The sequence below is a fragment of the Condylostylus longicornis genome, unplaced genomic scaffold (assembly GCF_029603195.1).
Source record: "Condylostylus longicornis isolate FDR11 unplaced genomic scaffold, ASM2960319v2 ptg000148l, whole genome shotgun sequence".
NCBI classification, from domain to species: Eukaryota; Metazoa; Arthropoda; class Insecta; order Diptera; family Dolichopodidae; genus Condylostylus; species Condylostylus longicornis.
This window is the reverse complement of record NW_026578116.1, coordinates 2,043,811-2,071,036: the sequence shown is the minus strand read 5'-3', so window position 1 is coordinate 2,071,036 and position 27,226 is coordinate 2,043,811. Positions and strand designations below refer to the sequence as shown.

Genomic DNA, 27,226 nt, shown 5'->3' with positions numbered 1-27,226 from the left:
TTTTAATTGATTGACAAGGGCTAGGTTGTCAGTACAAATAATGAATTCATCATTTTCAAAGTTTTCTGTTAAGTCGATTGCTTTTAGGACAGCCAACCTCTCAGCCACAAAAACTGGCACGTCAGGAGGAAGGACGTAACTTCTCATTAGAGAGTTTTCGTTAACTACAGCAATAGCAACGCCATTATAATTCTTAGTAGCATCCGTAAATATAAACTTTTTGCTAATAAAATTGTTTCTATAATTTAGAAATCTTTTTCTGTGTACTTCAGGGTGAAGATCGTTTTTTCCAAAGTTCGCCAATTCATCATCGATTAAAGATGAAGCGTTGCACCATGGTTTTCTGTTACTAGAGAAATCCATAGTTCCAACCCTTATTTCTGCCTTCACAAAGGTTTTTATCGCCATAGATACACTTGCTTTATTTACTACTGGTAAACTGTTTTGAAATAACTCATGTAGCGGGTGATTTACGTCCATAAATGCTTTAGAAGCCAAGCTTAAAGCCAATTCTTCAGTTCTATGTTCCAATAAAGGGAATCCTGATAATAATAACAATGAATCTAATCTTGTGGGACTTAATGCACCCAATGATATTCTGGCACTCTGATTCAAAGCTGCTTGAAGCTTTTGTAAATTGGATTTAGCTGAAAAACCATAGAAATTCAATCCAAAATCAATTGTACCCATAACTAGCGATCTAGCTATTCTCAGGGCTGTTTCAGGGGGCGGTCCACATCTTCTGCTACATAGAAATTTTAACAAACCATTAGATTTCTTCACTTTGTTAATAACATTAATAGTATGTACATTGTACTTAATTCTGGAATCAACAACTATGCCTAAAATTCTTATATTGCTCTTGAAAGTTATTAATTTATTGTTGTGGATAATTTCTGGTTTCACGCAAGCACGTTTTTGACAAAAATGAATAGCTTCTGTTTTATCGTTAGGAAAGCTAGAGCCATTTTCTTTCGCCCAATCATCTAAACATTGAAGGGCCCGGTTCATGCTTCTCTCTCTTGTCATTCTATCACCTGCACAGCACATCAATACATTATCAGCGTAGATAAAAAGCTTAATTTCTGGAAAATTTATCATGTGGTTGGGTAAAGTGCTCATGAAAACATTAAAAAGTGTAACAGACAAAGGAGAACCCTGTGGAATTCCCATCCCTATTTTAATCTTACTGGACAGACAGCCCATAACTTCAACTGCTGCTACTCTATTTGTCATAAAATTATAAATATATTTTGCACATTTAACACCCACTTTCCAATTTTTCAGAACTTCTAAAATTCTTCTTTTATGCACGAAATCGAAAGCCTGGTGAAGATCACAACTCACTAAATCCATGTGGCCTTTGTTCTTAAGTTCTAAATTTGCAATATAATCGATCTTCTGCATAATTGTTTGAGGGCCTCTACATTTTCTGAAGCCATGAATTGAATCACTGAAAATGTTCTCTGCTACATAATTAAGTCTTTTGGAAATAATTTTTTCTAATATTTTTCCCATGGTATTAAGTAAAGATATATTTCTGTAGTTATTTATTTGATGTGGAGCCTTATTCGGCTTTTTAATCGGCTTTAGTGTACAATTTTTCCAAACTTGTGGAATAATACCATTATCAAGGATTTCATTATACAAATTTAAAAGCCGTAATTGAAAAGTAGTGCCGGATTCTTCTATCATCTTATACGTTATCCCATCAGGACCAGGAGACGATCCTTTGAAAGATTTAATAGTTGCTATTAATTCATCCCATGAAATTTTTTCCTCCAGCGAATTTCCCAAATTTGAATAAAAATCACTTTCAACAAATTCATAAGACTCATCTTGAAGGTTTAAAACTTGATGTTTTGACTGAATATAGTCTGCAAAAACACTTGCTATCTTTGCCGGGTCAGTTAGAAATTCTCCATTTACCTCAATATAGATTTTACTAGAAGATTTTTCATTTTTTAAAAAATTCTTGGATTTTTTCCAAGTGCTAGAAAGATTGCAGTTCTTTATACTATTAGCAAATTCTTCCCATTTCGTTTTTTTGGCCTGTTTTATTGCTCTACGAAAAATTGCATTATTTCTTTTTAGATTTATTAAAGTATTTTGACACGGATTTCTACTGAATGCCCTATATGCTTGATCCTTTTGTTTTTTTAAAACTCCAATGTAGTTGTTATACCAAAAGGGATTGTTCAAAGTTTTTTTATTTCCTGTAAGCGGAATTGACTTATTAGCTGCTGTCCTAATAACTTTTGTTAAATTTGAAGCTTCAGTATTAATATTTCTTGACTGTGGTTTCCCTCCTAATTCTTTTGTTATTTCTAAGCCGAATTTTCTCCAGTTAGCTTTTTTCATTATAAATCTACGTTTAGTTTTTGGTAATATTTCACTTCTTTCTATTGTTTGAATAATTATAGGAATATGATCATAACCCTTTACATTATCAGTCAAACTCCAGCGAAGTTTATCAGCTATATCTTTGTGCGCAAAAGATAAGTCTATTATGCTATAATATCCCATATTTGAAAGAAAAGTTGGTGAGCCATCATTAAGAATACATATTTCATCATGATCTTCAAGCCATTTTTCTACTATTTTTCCTCTCCTGTTACATATTCGATCTCCCCATAGTTGATTTCTACAGTTAAAATCGCCCAAAAAGAGACCAGGTACAGGGACTCTTTCATAAATTCTTTGTAGCACTTGCTTATTAAAAGCATTTTTAGGCCGAAAATATGCATTAATAATTGAGGTTCTGTTGGACACGCCTGGCAATGCAACTTCAACCCCTATTGCTACCGCTCCAACTCCCAAATCAATTTTATTGAAATCTAGGGCAGTATCTATTAAAAAGCCAACGCCTCCAGAAGAATGAAAAGAATTTTTAAAATAACAATTATAATTTCGATATTTGCAAGGCATATTGGATTCCTTTAAATGGGTTTCTTGAAGAGCCAAGATGAGAGGCCTATATTTATCAATAATGAGATCCAAATAAGGTTTGTTAGTTTGAAATCCTTGTATATTCCATTGTATAATTTTAGTAGAAAAACCGAGAGATTTTTTTGTATTATCCGTAAAATTTACCATACTTTTATTAAACATAAGAATTACTTGTTATAGTTGAAATAATGTTAATTTTTATTTTGTTATTAATGGAAAAATTATTTTTATTTTAATGTTGAATAATGTTCTTATTTTGATTTTTTTTAATAAATTTTCTTTTAATTAAATTATCTTCAATATCTGAGTTTCCCGAAGAAAAATGATCGCTAGCCGAATTTAAAATATTTTTTGAAGAAGATTTATTATTTTTAAAATTTGAAACAGAAGAATTAAAACCATGTGATTTAGGTAAAGAAAAAAGGTCCTTATTTTTTCCGCAGCTTTCAATAACTGCCTGTGTTATTTTGTTAAGAGCAGCTTGTTTATCAAATGTACTAATTATATCTACATTTAAATTGTGTGAGGAATCTATAGCTTTGTTTGTTTCAGTGTGGTTATTTGATTCTTTAGAATTAATTGATGCAATAGTTTCTTTACTATTATTTACTAATTCAGAAAATGAAGAGTTATTCGAAGAAGAAGTGAGTTTCATTGGAGTTTTGAGTTGTGAAAATTTGTTAAATTCAATATATTTCTTGATAGCCTCTTTGCGTGTTATTCTATTGTCTGTGATTAATTTAAGGATATTCTTTTCTTTGATAAATGAAGGACAATCTTTTGAATCTGCTGAGTGCCCATCATCAAAGGAAGAACCAATACAATTTATACATTTAATCGGTTCACACTCTGTAGCATGTTCTTCAGGTGTACCTTTTATCTCTTTAGAGCATTTACTGCAGCGAGGAGTGGTTGTCTTGCAAAATTTTAAATTGTGTCCAATCCTGTGGCACAACTTGCATTTCAGCGGGTTAGGGTAAAATTTTCTAACATTAATTGTCAAAAAACCTACCTTTACTTCCTTAGGAGGTTCCGTGGTATCAAAGGTGACTTGCACTAGTCCTGAGTAATTTTCCTTGACAATACCATCAAAAGAAAATTTCTTTTTATACCTATAAATACTGATAACATCTTTGTTTTTTTCCATAAGGCCTTCCAAGATTTCATTGTCAGTCAAACTTAAAAGATCTCTAGAATAAAAGGTCCCTTTTGATTGATTTAAATTGTTATTATGTTCCACAACAACACTAATATTACCTAGCTTCGTAACTTTTAAAAATTTATCTGCCAACATTTTATTTGGTACTTCTATGATTATATTCCCATCCTTATTAAAATTCGGCTTAGCTTGGGAGCTAATACCACTAATGAGTTTTGAAACAATAAAAATATTGAATGAACGCATAGGTTTATCAGAATCAATTGACTTCATTGTTACGAATCTTTTTTGACACAATTTTTTAAAACTAATCTCACTCGAACCTAATGTAGGAAATTCTTCAAAGTTTTTTTCAAAATTAATTTTTCCCGACGATTTCCTTTTCTTAAGTTTACCCGGCGAATTATGGGAATAATCCAGTGTAGCCAAAGGCCCGAAGAAATTACCCGAAGTGCCCATTTCAGGGCCCGCCATTGCGAATGTCGCTCAAAGTACTTTTAATTTATTAAATATTTAATTATTAAATTAGTTGTGTAAAAGAAATTATGCTTAAATAGAAACTTTATTTTCTATATAAGGGATATTATTATAGTTTTTATTAATATTTTCAAAATATTATTTAAAATTGAATTACAGTAAGCTGTAATCTATAAACGATAAATTCAAAAAAAATAATTAAAAGTTATAATGTTGCTATGGCAACCACTGTTTATCATATATCAACAATATTTTTTTCAAATATCAATATAATAATAATTAAATTTAATGCAAAAATTATATCACTAGTTTAAAATTACAATGTTTCAATCCACGAAGTAAGTTAATTGTTATTATAAAATCACTACACTAATGTATTCAAGTCACCAACAATATTATTAACAAATTTATTTATACCAAAAACTTTTTTCTTTTATTTAAAACATTGATCACAAAGAACGTCTTTACTCTATGAGCGACCTACTACGAATAAAGTTTAGTTTAAATTATATAATTCAGTTTTATGTTTGATTTGTGAAGGTAATAAGTGGTTTATAATAAAAATTCTAAAAATATTTTAAAAGTACAAAATATTGTTGATTTTTATTAATAAATTATAACGATTTGCGTTACCTGCTCAACTGTATGAATCAAGGGTGGCTAGATTTTACTTTGACGGGAGCCCAAAATTACAAATTCAAAATTTCGAAAGTCTCAAGTATACAAATTTTGTAATTTTTGCGAAACATCATTTAGAATTTGGAAAAAAGGAAAATAACTTTTATTTTTATAAAAAGAATTGATTATTTCTTACTTTATGGTACGAGGGTCACTATTTATATTTCGGGTCCTGGCAATACTAGTGAAAGAGGTGTGTTGTCGATGGATCCCAAAAAATTTGACGATTGCACAAAAGAAGGCTCGTGTCGATTGGAGCAAAGAAATGTTGAAAAAATTCAATCGCGGTGCGTCAAAAGACGTTTATAAGATAGTCACAGGTGATGAATCATGGATCTATGCATATGAGCCCGAAACGAAACAGCAATCGACCGTATGGGTGTTCCAGTCGATGCGTTCAAAAACCATGTTTTGGAGGTGTCTCAATCGGAGTGGAAAAAGTGCTACGAAAATTGGTTTCACCGCATGCAAAAGTGTATTGATCTTCATGGGGAATATTTTGAAAAACAATAAAACCATTTCCAATGATAAATGTTTGTTTTTTATTGCTAGACCCGAAATATAAATAGTGACCCTAGCAATGCATGTCCTGAATAAATATACTGTTTTCACAGCATATTTTTAAATCCGGATAATATCTTGATGCGGTATATAATATTTTAATGAAAATATTGTTAAACTCAGTTTTTAATGCAGATTTTATTGATGGTCCATAGATAAACCTGAATGAGAATGGGAAAACTGGACAACAATTCTCAAAAATTCAGGGAAAAAAATAATATGTTTTTTTTCCTTTTTCCTTTTTCCTTTTAAAAGTCGCATTAAAAAGATAAAAGTGATATGGTTCGCGAGCTACAATTTTCTCTTCCCTGAACTACGAAATGCGTAATCTCATTGCCATGTGTATAACAGGATGTTTGTGTATTCTTTCTAGTTATTATTATTATCATTTGTGCTTATATTATAATAGTTTATTGTTCTGTTTATTATACTATAACTATGCTATGGCATCCTTGTTATTATTATTTGAAATTCTATTATATATGTATGTAGTTAAATATTGAATAGAAAATTGACGAAAACTCATCAAGGAATTGTTCCCTTCCCAACACAAAAAAAAAAGAAAATTTCAATTTTTTGCTTTATTTCTCCTTTAGATTTTTATTTTTATATTGTTAGCTTTCATTTTAATTTTCTCTTTTGTTTTTTTAATTTATTCTGATAAAACTCATAATGTACATACATCATATACACGTATATGCGTATATAAATACTATTGTATAGTGTACATATATGCCTAAATAAATATTATTATACAATCATCCACACATACATGATTAATTATTTTTCGGCGAATGAATTTTCATTTTCCGGACAAGTTGCTGGTTAATTTCATTTTAACTGATGTTATTATTTTTTTTTGTTCATATGTAATCATTTGGGAATAAACAGAAATAAACAAAAGCAAAAAAAAAAAAGCAAATAAAACAAAAAATGAATTTCTATTTTGTTTTGGTTTTTTTATGTTTTTTGAAACATTTGTCTTATTTCTTTGTTGTCATTCCGTTGATATGGCATTTTTCAGCTTAAAGGCTCTATTCAACAGAAACAAAACAATTACATATAGTAAAATGTCAAAATACATACATGTGTGTATAATTATTATAATGTGTGTTTGTGTGTAGAGTTGTTCAATTGCTCTTTTTTTTGTATTATTACTCTTGTTACTTTGCATTTTTTCATTCTCATTAATTTTTGTTTTCTCTCTTTCTTTTTGCTTTTTAATTTTTTTTTTTGAATTTGAGTAAAAATGTAAGAAAAGAAAATTAATGGAAAATATTATTTGAGAATTATGGAATTTTTGTTGTTATTTTATTTATTTTTCTTTCTGTTTTAGGGAAATGTAATTTATAAAATATTAAAAAAAAGAATTTTATTTTATTAAAATAAAAATAATTTATTTATAATAAATACATAGATAGCCATACTGAAAATTTAATAAAATAATTTAATAAAATACAAGAACCTAGCATTTAATATGCGAATAATTTTAATATAATGAAATAAACGTGGACCTTCAAAAGGATTTTCTTTAAAACATGCCAAGAAAGAAATTCTAAATTATAAAGAATTAATATTTTTTAAATTAATAATAATAGACCTAATAAGTTAGTCATAAATATAGTTTTATTAAGTAAGTATTCCCAATACATTGGTTGAGATTATTTACAATATTTTAGTTGAGATTATCGTACAAAGGGACCTGTGATTAAAATCTGTGCAAACAATTTTAATGTTACATAAAATGAATAAATAATTGAAGTTTTTTTTTCTGTTAATTAAGTAACAAATAGAGCTCCTAATAGACTCTAGAAATCAGTTTTTTTTCTTAATCTATATGCGTAACCACAAATTTTTATTTCAATATACATTTATTACAAATCCCTATATATGTCGAACTTAATTTCCACCAAAAATCTTTATAATTTACAAACCTTTACAAACTATAAACCATGAATTATGGTAAAAATTTTACCCTATGCTGCCATTTTCGTCTTCGATTTTGTCTTATAGTAATCTTTAATTTCAAAATTTTAGCTATGTACTTCATAAAAAATTTAAAATATTAAAAATCATTTAAATTAACCAATTAAATTTTATGGAATAGACATAAGTAATAAGGTCATTTTTACCATACGTTTTCCTTAACTTGCTTTTGTGTTTGTGTATTTTGGTAAAATTTTGTAAGTCAATTTGCCGTCACTTCTACACATGTCAGTTCTCGATTATCCGTTGTTTATAAGACAAGTATCAATTGAAATTCATTTCTAGAATTTTGTAGAAGAATTGGGGTCCATGACTTTAGGGCAGCTGCCCAGAACCGTGAAGTTTGGCGAAAAATTGTGAACAAGGTCAAGGCTCACCCGGAGCTGTAGAACCAAAAGATGATTATGATGATGATGTTATATGGATGAATTGGAAGAAATAGACGGGTAAGAGGGGGAGAGATGGAGGGTTTTTACTATTTAATACCTAACCTAACCATCTTAAGTTCTCCAAAGTAAACATATTCATAGTAAGAATCTCTGAATTTTGCAGGTGTGGCAGTTCCAGTCTAGCAAAGAAAAACATTATTTGTTCCTTTTGAGCCCGTTATATGTAGTGGTCCATCAACTAGCTTGTGGATATTAAAGTTTTGTACCCATTTTAAATTCTAACTTTATTTAGTTAATTCAATTTATTTTTAATTTCAAATTAATGAAACTTCAGAATCTATACTGGCATAACAATATCTTAATACAGCATTTTTGATAATCTAAATATGAAAAGTAAGTAAATGAACTGTACAAATAAAAATTTATAAAAAAATTCCAAAAATTTCCAAAAAAAAATTTTATTTTTGCAAATAGCTACTATGAAAAATTCCAAAAAATTCTTCTGTATTTCAGAAAACAATTTAATAAAGGTTTATTATTTTTAATCTTGTTGTTAGGAAGCCTGTATGTCTCCAAGTAATAATCACAATTAGGCTATAACAACAACAAAAAAAAATTATTTTAAGTATAAGGAAGTCTTGTTCCTTAATTCACTTTTCTTTTGGTTTCGTTTTTTTTTCCCCACAAATTATTAAAAAGAAATATTTGCATATTATTAAAAAAAAAAAATAATTTTTCGCTTAAAAATTTAAAATTTATACAAGAAAACGAAAAATTTTTTTTTTGTAAAATATTTAGAAAATTTTCCAAAAAAAAACAACAAACGAAAAACTTCAAAAGACTTCATGTCATCAATTTTCATTTTATTAAAAAAAAAAAAAAAATGAATTTTTTTTTTTTTTGTTTTCATTTTTACAAATTTTTGTATTCCTTTTTGCCGAAATAAAAGTCTCTGAAGTGGAATGGAAAAACAAAAATGAAATTGATTGTTTTATTAAAAATATTTACTTTTCTCTAAGAGACAATTATTTTGTACGAAGTAGGTATTATTTTTTAAGAATTAATTTTTTTCCATTTTTTTCATATGAATTGTGTACTTAACCTTCAAAAAAAAAATGTTTAATACAATGGCATATGTGTGTATATATTCACGTACATCATATTGTATTCGCTAAGGAATTAATTGAAGAGGGGCCCAAGTAAGTTGAATAATTGAATATTTCTTTTAATTTTTTTTTTTTTATTTTGTTGTCATTCTTTATCTTCTTAGTAAGTATATTAGAATCTATATATTACTATATATTAATATATTTTACGATATACTTTAAAATATTTTTAGTATATTTTTAACGTATTTGAATAAAATAAAAAATTGTGGAAAAAATATTTTCGAAAATTCGACTGTTTGATTGAATGTGTGCTAATTGTCAACATTCTCTAGAATTAATTTTTAAATAAATTTGAAAATTTTTAAAAAGTAAATATATTTCTTGCTCATTAAGATTTAAATTAGTATATGATACTTATATTTAAGTATCTTACGCTATATTCTTTTAGATGGGTGCTAATTTGACTTGTCATTTTGTGCGAGTATGCAAAATATTTTGTTTGGAATTACAGATCTGTAATCCACAATCTGCAAAGAATTTCATTCAACGAATATTATGGTATGGGTAAGTTATTTTATAATTGCATGTGAAAATATCAACTGAAAGTCCGACCGACCATATATGTATAAAAATTTTGTATAACACTATAGTTTACTACTGAACTATTTACTATTGAAATTATTTCAGTAGAACAAATTTTTTGCATCCTTATTAAATCAGAAGTTGTTCATTACAACGATCAACTTAAAGGAAATGTGATTGTTTTAAGGGAATATGTTTGTTCTGAAATTTTTACTTTTTTAGCTATTATGTACGTATTTGATTACATACATTAATATATTATGTATATAAATATATATATTTTTAAAGTCTAAGGTTAAGTGAATGTCCTTAAGATATAAGAAAAGAAATGATTTTTTTCTTTTTTTTTTTACAATGAATCTTTTACATACCAAATTCATTTTTTCTTTGTTTTTTTATTTTTTTATTGTTAAACGTATAAACATACTTACAATATACAATATAGGCAATTTTCCACTTTTTATAAAATAATAATTTCTTAAAAAGTTGTTATCGTAAAATATGATATTTTTATTTACAATTTATTGAAGGACTTTTTCCTTCTTAAAGATTCTTAAGAAAAAAAGCGAAGATGTTTTTTTTCTTCTTATTTTTTGTTCTTGTATTAAAGTGTTATTAAATAATTTCTTTTAATAGGTACAAGTACAGTATAACCTAAAAATTAGAAAATTAATTTGAATTAATCGTGTTCTTTCATAAATATTAATTCTATGGCTTAAAGGGAAAATTTATTTAATTTAAAAATTATATTAAAAGCAAACCGAAATTCTAATTTTCGAATTCAATGATTTTTTAAATTTCTTAAATATGGAGACATAATTTTTAAATTAAACAAATATCGTAAATTAATCCAATTGTTATAGAATATAAGATTAAATTGTATACAGTTCAAATTTAAAATAAAGTCAAGATTTTTACGATAAAGGACTTTGTACGATAAAGGACTTTGTAATTTTTATGTTTTATAAACTCTGGTTCATTGAATTTCAGTTGTTTGGTAAAAAAATTATTAATATATTATTTATATGAATGGTTCTAAACTAAGAAAATCAAGCATGTTTCTAAAAAATTTAGAGCTATTATACATCAAGAATTTTTAAAACGGAGTATGGATAAGAAAAGAACGAGATAATCTACTATTCCTTAAAAATTGTAAACAAATGAACAGTAAAAATCTAATTGTTCTTAATCATCTGAAATCAACAGGAAAAAAAATACCTTAACCACTAATAAACAGTCACTGATATTTTTAGTTCTGTAGAAATTTTCTTCTTAAATTTCCATTTTTCCAGTTTACCGATTTGAAAATTTTAGAAAAGATTTTGTAATATCAATAATAAAATGAAAATCCACATTAACATGAAATATTCTATAACGGATTGAAAGTCAAAATTTCCTAGATTGTACTGCAATTTCTTTGAGCTATAAAAATACTTTACATTTAAAGTTCAAATTTTATTTTTTTATTACAGAACAAAGTTTACTGGAAAGATGCGATTCCAAATACAATATATCCATAAAATTAAGGATTATAATACTTTTTTTTTTTGTTATTTTATTTTAATATTTCTTCAAAAACAACAATCATTAAAAACTCAACCTTATTTTTATGTTTATATTTTTTACTTATGGTATGTGGCTTAGTTAAATTTTGATAGATTTAAGATGAATCTATTAAATATATTTAAATATTATATAATATCAAGGACACAAAGTAGATAAAGTTATATAGTTAATTTTTATTTATATTTCGTTATTAAAATATTTAAATATTTTAATTATTAAATATTGTGAGGATTACAATTAAATGTTAAATTTAATGTAATAAATACAAGGGCAGGCAGCTTCACTAACTGCTCTAAAACTCGATTAATTTTTTCACTTTTAAATAGGATTTTTTCTAAAGACAGGTTCGGATTTAATTTCTTTAAATTTTATTAAATGTAATTACTCATGGATCTTTTATAAATAAGAAATTAACTAAGAATATTCTTCTTTATTATAATCGTTAAAACAATAATTATACAAAAAGGATAATTTTTATTCATTCTTCTCTCGTGTTATCCTTATATTTGTATTATAACGAATTAAAAGCAAAAAAAAAAGGAATCATGACATTGATTTCATGCATTAACATAAATTAATGGCTTCCAATTCTAAAATCAACACAAATAAATTAATTACTTAAGAATTTTTTCTCTATGTCTAAGAGTAAAATAAAAGTAAAAAAAAATATGAGAATTTAAAAGAAAAATTAGAAAGTATTAGAAAGGAAAATCAAGGATTTCATTTAGAATTTACCCTTTAAGATAATTTTTATTTCTTGTAAATTTATTCTGAGAATCTGGAAATTGAAATGAAATATAAGATGAATCTTTAATTAAATTATAAAGCTTACACGATATTTAATGTAATCAATCACTTTTAATCGATTCTTCTATAAAATTGTAGTTTTATTGGATATAGTTGTTTATTATGTAAAAAAAAGTTGAAAAAATTTGGTGAAAGAATCTTTAATATCTTAAGATCGAAAATTCTCGGCAAAATTAATTAGTTAAACCTTATAAAAATTGACTTCTGATAATAATTACGATTTGTTTGCTATTAGGAAACCATTTCTTGTATAAATCAACAATTTTTTTGGTTAATTTTAAGAAAAGTTGAAAAAAATTAATTTTAAATAAAAAAAAAATATTAATTTTCAATATTCAAGACCTAATACATAATTTATTGTAAAAAAAAATATTGTTGTCCCTAAAACTATGCAACGAAAATTTTCATACCTATTTTGTTAATAATTTAGTAAAATAGCCAGCTAGTATACTGAAATGGAATTAAAACATGAAAATCACAATCAGTTTTACGATAAATATTTTCCTAAATTTATGTGAAAAGCATTTTCGTAATCTCAAAAAGATGTTACTATAACCAACATAGCGTAACGTGTAGAATAATATTATTGATATCCATAGCCGAAACATTTCTCAATAAACATTTCTATGCAGAAATACAAAAATTAGAGTATCGATTAAATGTCAATTGAATATTTCGCTTTAATAATCTTTGAATCAAATTTATCAAAATATTTAATAAAAATATTAAAAATCATATTTTTTTTCATGGCTACCAAAATGTACAATAATTATTGACCCCAAATATAGTTATTAACATGGTGTAAATGTACGATTATACATATAGCATGTTTACATTACAATTTATAGCGTCAATTTTACACATATCTTCATAGAAAATGACGCACTTTATATAAACAACACAGTTTTATTACCATGGTTAATACCACAGCTAAATTATTATGTATAGGAATAAATTTAAGTTTAGCATAATAAATTAAACAACAAGATTAAGAGCAATTTCTCTGTGAAAATAACCATATTTAAAAAACCAATTCGATCTTTTAAAGCTAGTTCCTACAATTATAGAACAAGTAGATAACGAAATAAATGCAGTTTTCGTTTTATCTAATAATGAATTTTGTATGATCTTATCACATTTGTGAGAGCTAATTTCACGTTTATCAAACCTCAATATTGTTTAAAAAAAGAAAAAAATTCGATTGAAATACATTGAGTTAGCAGTTTCTGTGTTTTTCCATTAAACATTGCCACGTAAGTTTTCATACTACTGAAATATTTTGAATTGTTGAAAATTCAAGCAATAATTTATTGCCCCCAAAAGTATGCTATATCTTTTTTTTTTTCTTTCGGCCTTTCGATTGATATTTTAATTAAATTTATTAAAATAATTTTAATAATTTAAAATTTAATAATTATAGCATTTAACTTGAATTTAAGAGTATAAAATGGAATGAAGCATAAAAATCCTAGACCGATTAAAGATAAGATCAAATAATATCATATTACATTAAGTTCGTAAGTTCGGAAATGGTCATATCTTAAATAAAATATAATTCGGTCTGAATAAAAAAAAATGTCCTATATGGTGCTAAAAGGAAGAATGAAATTAAGAACAAAAAAAAATTAAATTTTTCATAAATCATTGAAAGATTGAAAATATCCTTTTCTTTGAAATTTTCATTCCTGAATTCATTTCAGCATAATTTTAATAAAAGTTTTGCTTAAAAAATGTCTGATCTACACGTGTTTGTTAAATTTTAATGCTTTTTTCTTTTCTTCATACTATTAATTTATACAGGAAACATATTTTTCTTTAATTTTGAATATTTTATTTAAATAAAAATTTCAAATTTATTTTTATTACTATTTTTTTTTTCCTGACATTGCATAAATATTTTTAAGTGCAGTGAACATTTTTTATACACCTACATATTCGCAATAAACTTGTGTTTGAAAAGTAAATATTTTTAGATAGCTACTATAGGTCATAAAGAAAACTTTATTTTATTTTAATGCACACAGCAACATACAATCGTATATAAAAAAAAATATTTATAATTATAAAAACTAAATTAATTTTTTTCAATGCCTCTATATATAACGTAACTGCATTATGTATAGTTGAATTTTATAAAGTATTCATAAACTGGAAAATTTTTAGCCCCACACATAATATAGCAATAATATTATAAGTATTATAAATTTAACAGAATAAAAAATAGCAGTCTAGTTTCATAGATTTCACTTGAGTGATTTTTTAACAATATTTTTGCGCCCTAAATAATAATGAAACTTAATTAAAATTAGCTAACTAGAACGAAAATAATAAAATGAAGAATGAAAGAAATTCATATTATTTCAATATTATAATAGCGAGGGTGGAAAACATTTTAAAAACAGGAAAATGATTAAAATATTAGAAAATTTTTAATAGAGTAGGCCAAAACTGTATAGGATAGCCTTAGCATATGAGGTAATAGGATGAACTTATATTACAACAGGAAATGAGAAATACAATTACTAAGAATTCTTAAAATGAGGGATAACAAATTTTTTATTTTTTTATAATTTTTAAGAAAAAAATACAGGAAGTTGAAATCATAAGATGGACAGTTCTGTGGGTGGAATAAATTTTTCTATAAACATTTAAAGCAACTAAGGCGTACTATAATTCAACAACGACGAAAAAAAACGGAATGCCTTGTATTTGGTATCTAGTTAAATATAAGGTATACGGTGCTTAATATTTTTAATAACTGCAAGAATCAAATCAAATAATAAGTTTTTAGTATCCTATTAATCTATCGTATATTAAAAAAAATATCCTATTAAAAATTCGTATATTAAAAATTCGTATAACCGACTTGTTCTGATCAGAATTCGAAATTTTTCACAAATGCTTAAATTTTATCCAAATACTCTAACACAACCATAAGTCTCTAGGACCCTGCTTTATATAATATTAATAATAATAAAATATTAGTGAACAAAATTAATGGAAAAGGAAATACAAAATACCCTTTCTAAAATAAAAAAAAAAAAAATAAAAACGATAATTATATCAAAAAACAAAAATGGCGCACTTGTATAGAAAAAATTTTTATTTTAAATATCATTATAATTCTCCTTGACTTTATGTATAATTTTCCTTGCACTTACTGCATAATGAATAAATAAAAAAAAACATTAAATGAATTTTTAAAGATTTTGTTTTCAGAATTTTAAAAAAAATAATAAATAAAATACTGCAATTAAATCGTTAGACAGTTGTACGAACATAATAATTTTTTCAAAATTATTATACAGTAAAAGAATATAAGAATATTATATATCGTATTTATTTAATATTATATAAAAATGTATATAAAAACTTTATTATTATCGTCATATTCCATGACATCAATTGAATAGCAGCCAATATACACTCTATGAAGTTTATGCTTATGGAACTAAAATTTATAGGAATCTTAAATTAAAATTAGGTATAAATGAATAAAGTTTAAAATTCTAAATGTTATAATTTTGATTTAATGAGGTCATTGGCTTAAAACTCTTGATTATTGTGCGAGTTAATAAATTTTTGAATATGAGCTTTAGGCAATTAAATTTAGTACGAGATGATAATATATAAATCAAATCTCTGTATATAAACCGAATTGTTCGTATTGAAAATCAGTTTTACTAATCAAATTTTTAAGATTTTTTTTAAAAAGAGAACTACATGTTATAAAATTTATTCTAATAGAAATTATTCTATTTTAAAATACTCAACGAATTCTCAATAAATTTTATTAGGTAGCTATTTATAATATTATTAAAAATGTTTAAAAATCTTTTTGTGGGTTAAAGCAGTAGTTTAAGCCGAATTGAAAGCATTATCGTAAATAATCTATATAAAACAAAGGTATACATGCAATACAAACAGCGTAATATGAACGGTACATAGGGGCGAATATCCATTAAATTCTTTTTATAAGTTTTTATATGTGGGCAAATATAAACTTTTTTTTCTACTAAATTATTTTATTTTCGCTTAAAAATAAGTACAACATAAATTTCAAATATATTTTATTAGTCGTTATTATAGAAAAACCATTACCAAAAAGAGTTAATATTTTTCGAATATATTTTGTCCGCAATTTTTGTCATTTGCTAAAGAAATAAACTTCGTAATAAAAAGCTTAATTTGAGTGAAAATAAAAAAGAAGAAAAAAAGGATTTTACTCTTAAAGTCACAAAAAAACAAAAATACAAAAATGCCAAATCCGCACAAAATAAATAAAATATAAACAAAATAATCAAAACAACACCGGGTAAATTTTTTTTTAAAATCAGTTAAAGAAAAACTCGCCAATACTGTATTTTATATACATATTTATATGTATATATTACTTATACCTCCGGACACTTCAGTGATGCTGCACCATTTTTTGATTTTCAGTAATAAGTAGTAGTAAGTAGCTACGTTTGTACTTCAAATACAGCGGAACCGATGAAATTTTATAGATAAGTTTATTTCGACTAGGTTACGGATTGATCAACTGTTGGGATATATTAGACCTCGGTAACTGGACTTTTTTGTGAACGATTTTCACATTGTTCCGTATATAAAGTTCAAATTGGAACATCGAGCAGCTTCACTAAATTTCATCAAAATCGCACAGTTCACTTCATTAAAGTGTAGAATAAATAAATTTTAAAGGTTTTTAGTTTACATTGAAATCACATTTCTATTTAGATTTTCTAGTATTATTTTGAACTTAAACAAAAACACAATATTTTCTTAAAAAAATAATTGAATTAAGGTTAAATCAATCAATTTCATTTTAGCCATATGGAGTATACTTTTATATTCAACAAGAAATTGAATTATCTTCGACTTTTAACAAAATTGGGTATGCATCTCTGACCTTTAAGGATTCCGATAACGCGTACTTTTCCACAATAAAATATTTTGTAGAGATGTTCACATATTATTATTTATTATTCGAATATAATATTATAATGCTTGCTTATGCAGATAACAGACTATATTATGTATGTGTGTATATAGGCCAGCCAGAATCAGGCAAAAGTATCATATTCTGATAAGAGAAAACAAAACATACACAAAATCCGAGAGAGAAAAACAAAACAAAGAGAGAAAATAAAGTATAGCGAATTATAGAAAAACGTTCAAAGCTCGTATATTTTTAAACACTATTGTATTTCTCTTTTTTTTTTTTGCCTATTTCTCTTTCTGCTGTTCCTCTTATTTTAACTTTAAAAATTTATGCGAAATCAAGATCATCTTTCATTTGTTGGACTCTTATCTGTGTCACGTTTTTTTTCACAAAAAAAAACAAAAAAAAATATTTTTCATGTTATTTTATTTTTGGTACCTTAAAATGTGAACATGGATACGAAATATTCACCATTATCCTTTTTTATATGCACGCACATTTATATAGAAATATATGTATATTGTACATATGGAAAAATGGTAGATAAATTTAAATTAAAAATACATGTGAACATGTACATTTACCGTAATTTTTTTTTGCTTTATAATAACAAATAAAACAAAACAAGAACGGAAACGGTTATATAACAAGAAGGAGTAAGAAAAATAAATTAATAAAAACAAAAAACACTAAATTAAAGTAATATACGGTTTTTCTCGTATATGTACACAAACTGTAATACGCTATTTTTGGTATCTAATTTTTGTTTGTTTTCTTATTCTTTTTTGCATTTCACACATTTGTTTTAAAGAATTATACACAAAAATATGTGAGTACATTTATAATTGTTCATATATGGGAGCACATTATTTTTTTGTACGTTGAAGTTTAAGAAAATGTGTGCTTATACACATACATACTAATGAATACATACATTATGTCCTTTTTCAGGTTCACTTTATGTAAATGTCATTTTGTATGTCTGAAATAATTCACAGAAATATTATATTTGTGATATTTTTGGAGAAGAGTATCTATTTATGGGACAAAAAATTATGAATTGTTCCAGGGTTGGTTGACATTAAATTTTAGTACAGTTTCAAATTTTTTTGAATACCTATTTATAAGTGAGAATTTATTAAAATTTGCCTGTCTGATAAGTAAAGTGATGGAAATTTTTTTCTTTTGGCACATCATTTTCTTTATTACTGTGCTTTCGGTACGTTTAATATCGAAATGAGCTATTTTTTCCGGCTAATGTTATGGTCATACTTAATTGGTATCAAACATCAAGCTTGCTTTGTTAAATTAACATTAAATTAATATTTTTTTAGCATCGAACAAATTTTCTTTCATACCAATTATTTTGTTTTAAAAATCCTTTGCAAAACCGTCAAATATGAAAAATAAAATGACATCAAACCGAATGAATATGTCAAACTGAGCTGAAATTTTACTTTTTCCTGTTTTAATTTCATAAGATCTAAATAAAATTGCATGACATTTAACTTTTTTTTCTAATCAAACAAAATGTTGAGCATTACTAAGCAATCTTTATACATCAAACTTGTGTGAATCTATTACCATATCATACAAAATCTCTATTTAGAATGTTTGGTATGTAGATGTTGCTTTAGAATGAATATTAAAAATAAAATGTTACTCAGCATTGTTTTCCATTCAAACTTGTATGTAACTCTTTTCAAATCAAATTTAATTCACAATTAAAGGCCCGCAAAATTCAAAATGCATATACACACCTGATTTAAACCATATTAAATTTTATGTATTAAATATGATTGAATAACTCAAAGAGAAAGTTAAAAAAAAAAAAAAACCAGTTCTATAACAGTGAATTTTTTTTGTGAAGGATTGTACCATAAAATAAACATAAAAAAAACACGAAATGAGAAAAAAAATCAAAGGATTCTGTTTTAATTTCAGAATAAATTTATCGTTTACATGTACATAAGTTAGAAACTGGTTAAATGAAGATGACAAAAAATATCTTTTTTAATAAACCCCAATTCTTATATCTCAAAATTCTGTCTGCCACCCTATCAATAAATTTCTGTCATCAAAAATATTCAAACACAAGTTTGTATAGTCATTTTTTGAATTCTATATTTTTGTATATTCATGTACATATAGACCTAGATATCATCAAAATATGATACTTTTAGAAAATATTTTTGATGCAGGTTGTAATGTGGAGGTTTTTAGGATATTTTTATTGAATTTGAATTTCTGTTCTTTTTTCCTCTTTGTTATTTTCTGTCAAATTTTTCTTTGAAAAAAAAAACAACTACCTACACACCACGTATATCATATTTCAGTCGGTATTTTATGACATTATGTGTACATCAAGTAAAATGTCAAAATGTGTATAAGCATATGATATGTCTGTATGAAAGCATATAAGACTTGTGAATATTAAATGTCATGTTCTTGTAGCCCAGCTAATGTTAAAGTTTGTAAAATATGTTTTATTACAAAACACGATTTATGTTTGTGTGTGAATATAGAAGTTACCTCCAAAATGTGTACATAAAAAATATAATGTAGGTATATGTATGCGGTTATTGGTTGTGTTACTTTTAGAATATAAAACATAATTTTTCTATAAGTCCTTCCAATATATCATGACGTTATGTATGTACACTCTTTTAAGAATATTTAAGGGCAAAAAACACATATAAATTTTTCCGGGTTTTCCTCATTTTTTTTGCTTTTTTCTTTTTAAATTGAAAAATAAATTTTTGGTTTTGTAGATGAAAAGGATAAATCAATTATATAATTTATTGTGATCATGAAGAAATTGAAAAGTTTGGACAAATATTTTAGATTTAGATTTAGATTAAAATATGCAAAAAAAAAAAAAAAACAAATAAGAAATGAAAGAAAATACAAAATCTGCTTAGGTAATAAAAAAAAAAAGTAGAGCTCAATAGTTACCAATATGAAAAAAATATTGAAGGATAATGAAAAATTGTAATTTCTTGTAGCATTTGGACAATAAATTGGATTCAATTAGAATTTTTCAGATTGCATAAAATTATTTATAAAAATGAAAACTTTTATAAAAAAAAATTTTTAATATAATTTTATTTTTATTTTATTTTTTTTTTCAGATTTTCCAGATATGGATAGTCAATAAAATATTTTCTCTCTTATTGGATTTAGATGCAATAATAAAATAATAGATAGTCAGTTGGAACTTATTATTAATATTGTAATATGATAAAGTTTATTTTAAGATATAAAGAAATATCTGCAATCTATGTGTACCATATTGAAATTTAATTAAGTTCTGTGTATAAAGCAATAAAATGTTATTGTATAAAAAACACAGGTCTTTCAATTATTATTTTTCATTTAAAAATTTAATTATAAAATTCGTAGGTATTGCGAAATCAAGATAATATTGGAATCATTATTTTTGCTATAAATTTAATTTTAAAAAAAATGTCCAGTCAATGCAACAGGATTTAATTATCAAGGATTCATTTAATATTGTAAAACATGTAGATGAAAATATTTATAACATAAAAAAACTACATAAAAGTAAAAGTAAAAAAAAACACATAACTGGCCAATTTTTGTAAATAAATTTCCAAGGATAAGGCCTGCAAAATTGTTATATGTCACTTTGCGGAAGAATTCTTGCTTCCTATCAAAGAATTCCGAAGTTCCTTCTGAATGAAATAATTAGTTCTGTTTTCCACACACGAAAAGAATACTATAAAAATGAGATGTTAGGATGTTTCTAAAAACGTAAAAGTTCTGAACCCCGTAATTTTCCAAAATTAAACAGATCATTATCAGAACAGATCATGATAAGAGGAGAGTTAGAAGAGGACTCTTAAGTTAGAAAAGGAGATTTTTACCCATTTAAGCGCAAATAACCACCGATTGGATGTAAAAGTTAAAACAAAAAAAAATTATTTTTTCACTCAAATTTTATAATAAATTTTCAAATTATGACTCTTAAATATGTTGGCCAAAACTTAATAAAAAATACGATTTTATTAAGAGAGAAATAAATACGATTTTAACCTTCCTTGCGTTTCTAAAAATAATAAGAATAAGAACTTTCAATTGGTCATAAGTATACGCTCAATGTGGTTAAATGCAAAAGATGTATTGCCAAATTTTTGTAAAAGTTCTTATTTTATTCTAGCAGATTGCTTTCTTTTTTTAATATAAACTTATAGTATACAGGCCTTAAATTATGTAAACAGCATTTAGGTACATAATAACGATTATAAGAATGATAATGTAAACATTACCAGAATCTGTATTTAGTCCAAATACAAATTTTACTGATTTCTTTAAATTAAATAATTTTTATTTTCTTGTTATATTCGAGTATTTTTAAATATAATTGTTATTTGATAATTAAAATAATATAATAGGAGCATATCTAGCTAAAAGCGATGGTAGATTCGATGAGAGTTAGTTGTCTTTTGTTTAATCTCTGCACAATATATTCTAGATTCTAGAAGAAAAAGGTGGTGTAACAAGTGAATCGGAACGCTATAATATTGAATTCGTATTCGATACGCTATCTCTGGCTATTCTTAAAAATTGCATATAATTTCAAAGTCTGTCAGAAAATTTTCACAGTTTATACAGAAATATGAAATTTTAATTAAAACAGAAGTAAAGGTACAATTTTTTTTCTGTTGATTGACTTTCTATATTGTGAAAATAAAATGCCAAAGACTATTGGAATAAAAATTTGGTAAATGTGTAACAAAATTTTTTCTTAAGAACGATAATCACTTTATACTTAATTATAATTTGATTAGTATAATTGTTCTAAAAACGAATTATTTGACCTTATTCTAAATTATCATCGATAAATATAAAATAAATGTTGAATTATCATATAAAACTAAATTGCATTATTTAATATAAATTTGACATGAAAACCTATACATTCTCTAATAATTTTCCTAAATTCAATATAATATTAAGCATTAACATTTCTTTTGATAATCTAATTGTTAGATATTAAACAGAAAAACAAAACAATAACATTTATTATTATTTTTTTTGCAAATTCAATAAAAACTGAATTAATTATAATTAATCGTTAATAATAGTTAATAAATTTCATTTGGTTATTCAAGTAAGTTTAACAACATTTTATAGTTAGGTATGTGTATACGTACGTTATATATAGAGTTTACTGACCAATGATTCCAAAATGTTAAAATAAACGCACAAAGAAAATGAAACATAAAAAGAGAGAAAAAAACCCCATCGGGAGTATCAAGCAAAAAATGAGAGAGAACAAAAAAAAAGGTTAAGCGAGAAACATTAATAAATGAACTGTCATTTGATAAAATAAATACTAAATACTGTCATAAATTACAACATTTATTTGAGTCATCTTAGTACATTAACTTCATAAATAATGATAAATTTATTACATACTTTCATTTTATTCAAACATACACACAATCATGTACATTTTATTATAAATATATTTTGATATCGTATGTCCCTCTCCCTATTATCCATATAACACATTCATTATTGTTTTTATTTCATCTGTTCTTCTCTCTTTATGCCTCTTTCTCATTAAATTTATTCTTCATTCCTATATTATATTCTTTGAAACATCTAACTGTACATTTCTTTAATATAATATGTTCATACACATTGTTATGTACATAGCTATGTATTTAATGTACAATATAATATCCTAAGATCCTTTAATAGAAATTTTCAAAGGTCTCCTAAATGTCGTTGTTTTATTTATTTTATCACAATTCAGAGATCTTAATAAAATCCAAAATGCAGGAACGCAAAAAAAAAAAGAAACTAACAAATACCATGAAAAAAAAAAACAAAAATAACCTAGGCATTCTCTTTTTTATTTTTACTTGCTTCTTCCCTTAAAATCTACATACCTACTATTTACAGTTAATGTTATTTATTTATAATAGAAAAAATGACAAAAAGAAAGAAAGAATAAAATATAAAACAATAATAAAAGTATTTATGTATGTATGTAGCAAAAAGAAATAAAACAGCAATAACAAATATTTTATTATCGTAAATTTCTTATCAAATGTGTCCAAAATAAAATATACATTTAATAAAACAAATAATATGTACACAATTACACATATACATACCACATATTATTATGTGTAAATATAGATACACAACATATTATAGGGGAGTAAGGTACATAAAAGTTAACATTTTTTATATAATAATAATAATGTTATGTATTTATACATATTATCATAATATATACGATATTATATTTAATGTGTAAAATATTTCAATATTATCTATATATATTTTTGTATTTATATAAAAAAAATTTTTGTTACCTGCATAAATCCCTCAGGACAACCAGGTAATTCACCGATTGAACTAAAACTGGAATCTATACCATCAGCATCAGGATCAACCATGCCCTCGTCAAAACGTCCAACAGTAAATCCATCGAAAATAATCTGTAATAAATAAAAAAAAATATTATGTACCTAAGCATATTATGATATATATAATGTTTTTAGTATATAAATAAATATTAATATGTACGTATACAATATAATATAAATAAGATTTTAAAGAATAAATATTAAATAAAAAGAAAAATAATCATCCGAAAACAAATTCCTTTTTTTTTTTTGGTGCATTCCGACAAATTATTTGTAAAACTTCTACATTCTTTAAGATATAGTTCTGAAGTTTTCCAAAATTTTCTTCCATATCATGAATTCCACTCGTAGAATTTTACGAGTTATGATCTTAGCTACGATGTAGCACAAATTTCTTTATTAGAGATTATGTATAAGCAATGCAGTACCATTTCTTGGAATATTGAACGTAATTTATAATTACTCTATTACATATATTCGGAACAGAATTTTAGTAATTCAGAACTGACAATATGATATTCGTAACATTTCAAATTTCAGGGCTATGAACAAAATCCTTTATAAGGCTGATTGTCCAAGTCAAAATATTTTTTCAGTAGAACAAAATTTCTATTTCCTCAGGTGCGTTATTGCTCTCGAAAATTTGTAATATTCTACCTTTCGACACTACAAGTTCTATTGAAGTTCTATGAAATCATAAATTGTACTTTAATTAATTTTTTATCCAAGCATAAATTATTTATAAAGCATAAGTTTTTTTGAAAAATATTTATATATGCAGTTACATTTTATCCTAAAGATATGCAATATTTTAAGATAATAAGAAAATGGTTTCGATTTAACACAGCCTTAATGATTTTTATATTAATAAAAATCTCTATAATTAAATTTTTGAAATATGTAAATGTGCTATTTTACAAACAATGGTCATGATTAACTTTCGAAGTAAAGAACAATATATTTGTTATATAAGGTACTGAGTATTTTCGGATACAAATCGGGGCATCCATCGGAGAGACATCAAACGAGTGATAGAGGTTATAAAATATTTTGTATGATTGACGAACATTTTGTTAATAAAATCTCAGCGAAATTCATTGTGACTGACCTACTTTGCTCATATTCAGCTTTGGCAGGAGAGAGTTGAAGATTCCTTAGATCATATTTCTTTTTGCGAATTATGAACCTGACGTTATCACAATGGGATTTTGAGATAATTTTAAAGAGATATAATAATACTATGAAATAATTTGTATGTTATATAAATTCCAATTCTAAACAGAGTAGGAAAACCAAATAGCATACATTTCTGCTTTAGTACTCGAAAAGTCGGAAATCCATAGGTGAGTAGAATAAATGTTCGACGGTGAGTTACAAAATATGTACATATGTCTATATTTACCCGTTACAACTACACAAGTGAATAAAATAGTGTAAACTCAACATACTCAAATATATTTTGTATATGCCGTATAAATACTTTAGGATAAATTGTATTGGTACTTGCTAGAAAATTTTATAAAATTCATAACAAAAATTTTTTTCTAAATCGATATTTTCCAAAATTATTTACTGTGAAATTTATTTTAGAAGGTGCTTAGAAATGTGCAATAAAGGTTAGCAATAAAGGTTACAAGTTTGTTTTTATTTCTATTTTTTTTTCAACTTCTTTGGTATTTAATTTACATTTTAAATATTAAGCCATTTAGTATTGATAAATTTTTTATTATACAAGTATGTAAAATAAAATATTAATAAAAATAAAATTTTACTTCAATCCTTCTTCTATATATACGGTTTCCTGTATTTTACAAAATTGTAAAATATTAATACATTTATAATGGTTCATTCCATAATTCTTCCTGACTAAAGAAGATCCCCATTCTAGTATTTATAAAATGAATAATACTCATATACCCCATATGTAATATTCGTTTCGTTTTTATTGATCAAATACTAACAGTCATATGTACACATACACACATGTACGTATGTACTACATAATGTAAGGATAATATAAAATTTTCTGCTTCATCAATATTTCAAATAACATAGATGTGTCCTATTCCCCGGCTAAAATAATATTTTAAAAAGAAATGAAAAAAAAAAAAAGAAAAGTTCAAAGGATACATTAAAATTATTAAATTTTGTAACATTTTATTTAAAAGGACTAGGATAATTTTTTTATTAATGTATATTTACAAAAATGTTTATTAATATCTAAATAATGTACATATATTATAAGACTAGGAATATACATATAATGAATAATATGTAATAGATGTGTGTAAACATAATATGTATGTACATAATATTATGTACGTACGTTTACTAAATTTTTAAATTATGAAAAGGAGTTTATATAGCTTTTCTTCCTTTTTGCCCAAAATATACAAAAAAAAAATAAATTTTCAAATTTATAATGTATAGGTACCTATACGCTTTTTGATTTTAGTTCAATATAGATTTTGAGTGTATTATGTACATATGAATGTATACCAGTGTTTTCGTTTCCATTTTCTAAACTGCAGTAAATGGGGATCTCGAATAGCAGCAAATTTACCCAAAATGCAGTAAATATCACAATAGAACAATTTTTGCTTGAATTAAAAGTTTTCCTCATTTTAATTAATTAACGTTTTTGCTAACATTTACATAAAATTTGTTTATAAATTTGCTATAACATTTTACTAATTTGATTCTGTCTACTGTAATATGTATTACATGTAAGATAATGTAAAATTAAGATTATTTTTTGTAAGAGTGAAATTGAGTTTTCGGTGGCTTCCATTTATTAGCCGAATCACAAAGTTCCATAATTGTATTCAGTGTATGCAAACAATTGTTTTTTTTTTCAGATAATTTATTTGATTTGAAAAAAAAAGGTCGTCCAACTGTTGCACTATCAGGAAATAAACTTGATAAGCTTGATAAACTTGATAAGACGAAAGCATTAAATACCGGGAAAATTTTCTCATGTAGCTCGGTTAGTTCAGGAATTTTTTTCAACGAATGTTCCTTGTGAAGTTTTTCAAGATTTGATGATAACACTTTTGAATCTACTGAAGCGGATAAATGAATTGAATGGGATGTACAGCCTATTAAGAGTTTACACAGATAACGCAACAAAATAATGAAATTCATTATCCAATACAATTTGTTGAAATTACAGCAAATCTACGAGAGCTGCAGTTGTGCAATGAACGTTTTCCAAATAAAATAAATCTACAGTAATTGTCACAAAAACGACAGCACGGATTTATACACTGTTTTTATTATATTATGTAGATATTTGTTTCTATAAATATACAGTATGCATTTAGGTATACAAAAACGGTATAGGAAAAAATGAAACAATTTAAGGATATAATATTAAATTGCTACCATTTTCAGGCTTTTAGATTATGAATAATTTATAATATGACTTTTGAATCGGTGTAATCCAAAATAAAGCCTTTATAAACTTAAAGCAAAAGTTAAAAATGGGGGTTTCAGAGAGTTTTTATTAAATTTTTTTATTGTTTTCTTTTTATTTATCTATTTACTAAAGAACATCAAAATAGCTTACGTCAATTTTATGGATAAAAATTTTTAAGCTAAAAGAACCTTCT

General features: G+C 25.1%; 1 protein-coding gene across 1 annotated transcript in view; it reads right to left on the bottom strand.

Moving 5' to 3' along the window:
• LOC129615828 (uncharacterized) overlaps window positions 1–27,226 on the bottom strand; it is a 288,743-nt gene that overhangs the window by 195,539 nt on the left and 65,978 nt on the right. Inside the window, exon 4 of the mRNA XM_055531211.1 lies at window positions 23,562–23,687. Coding sequence (XP_055387186.1) covers window positions 23,562–23,687 — 126 coding nt within the window. The remainder of the gene's footprint in view (window positions 1–23,561; window positions 23,688–27,226) is intronic.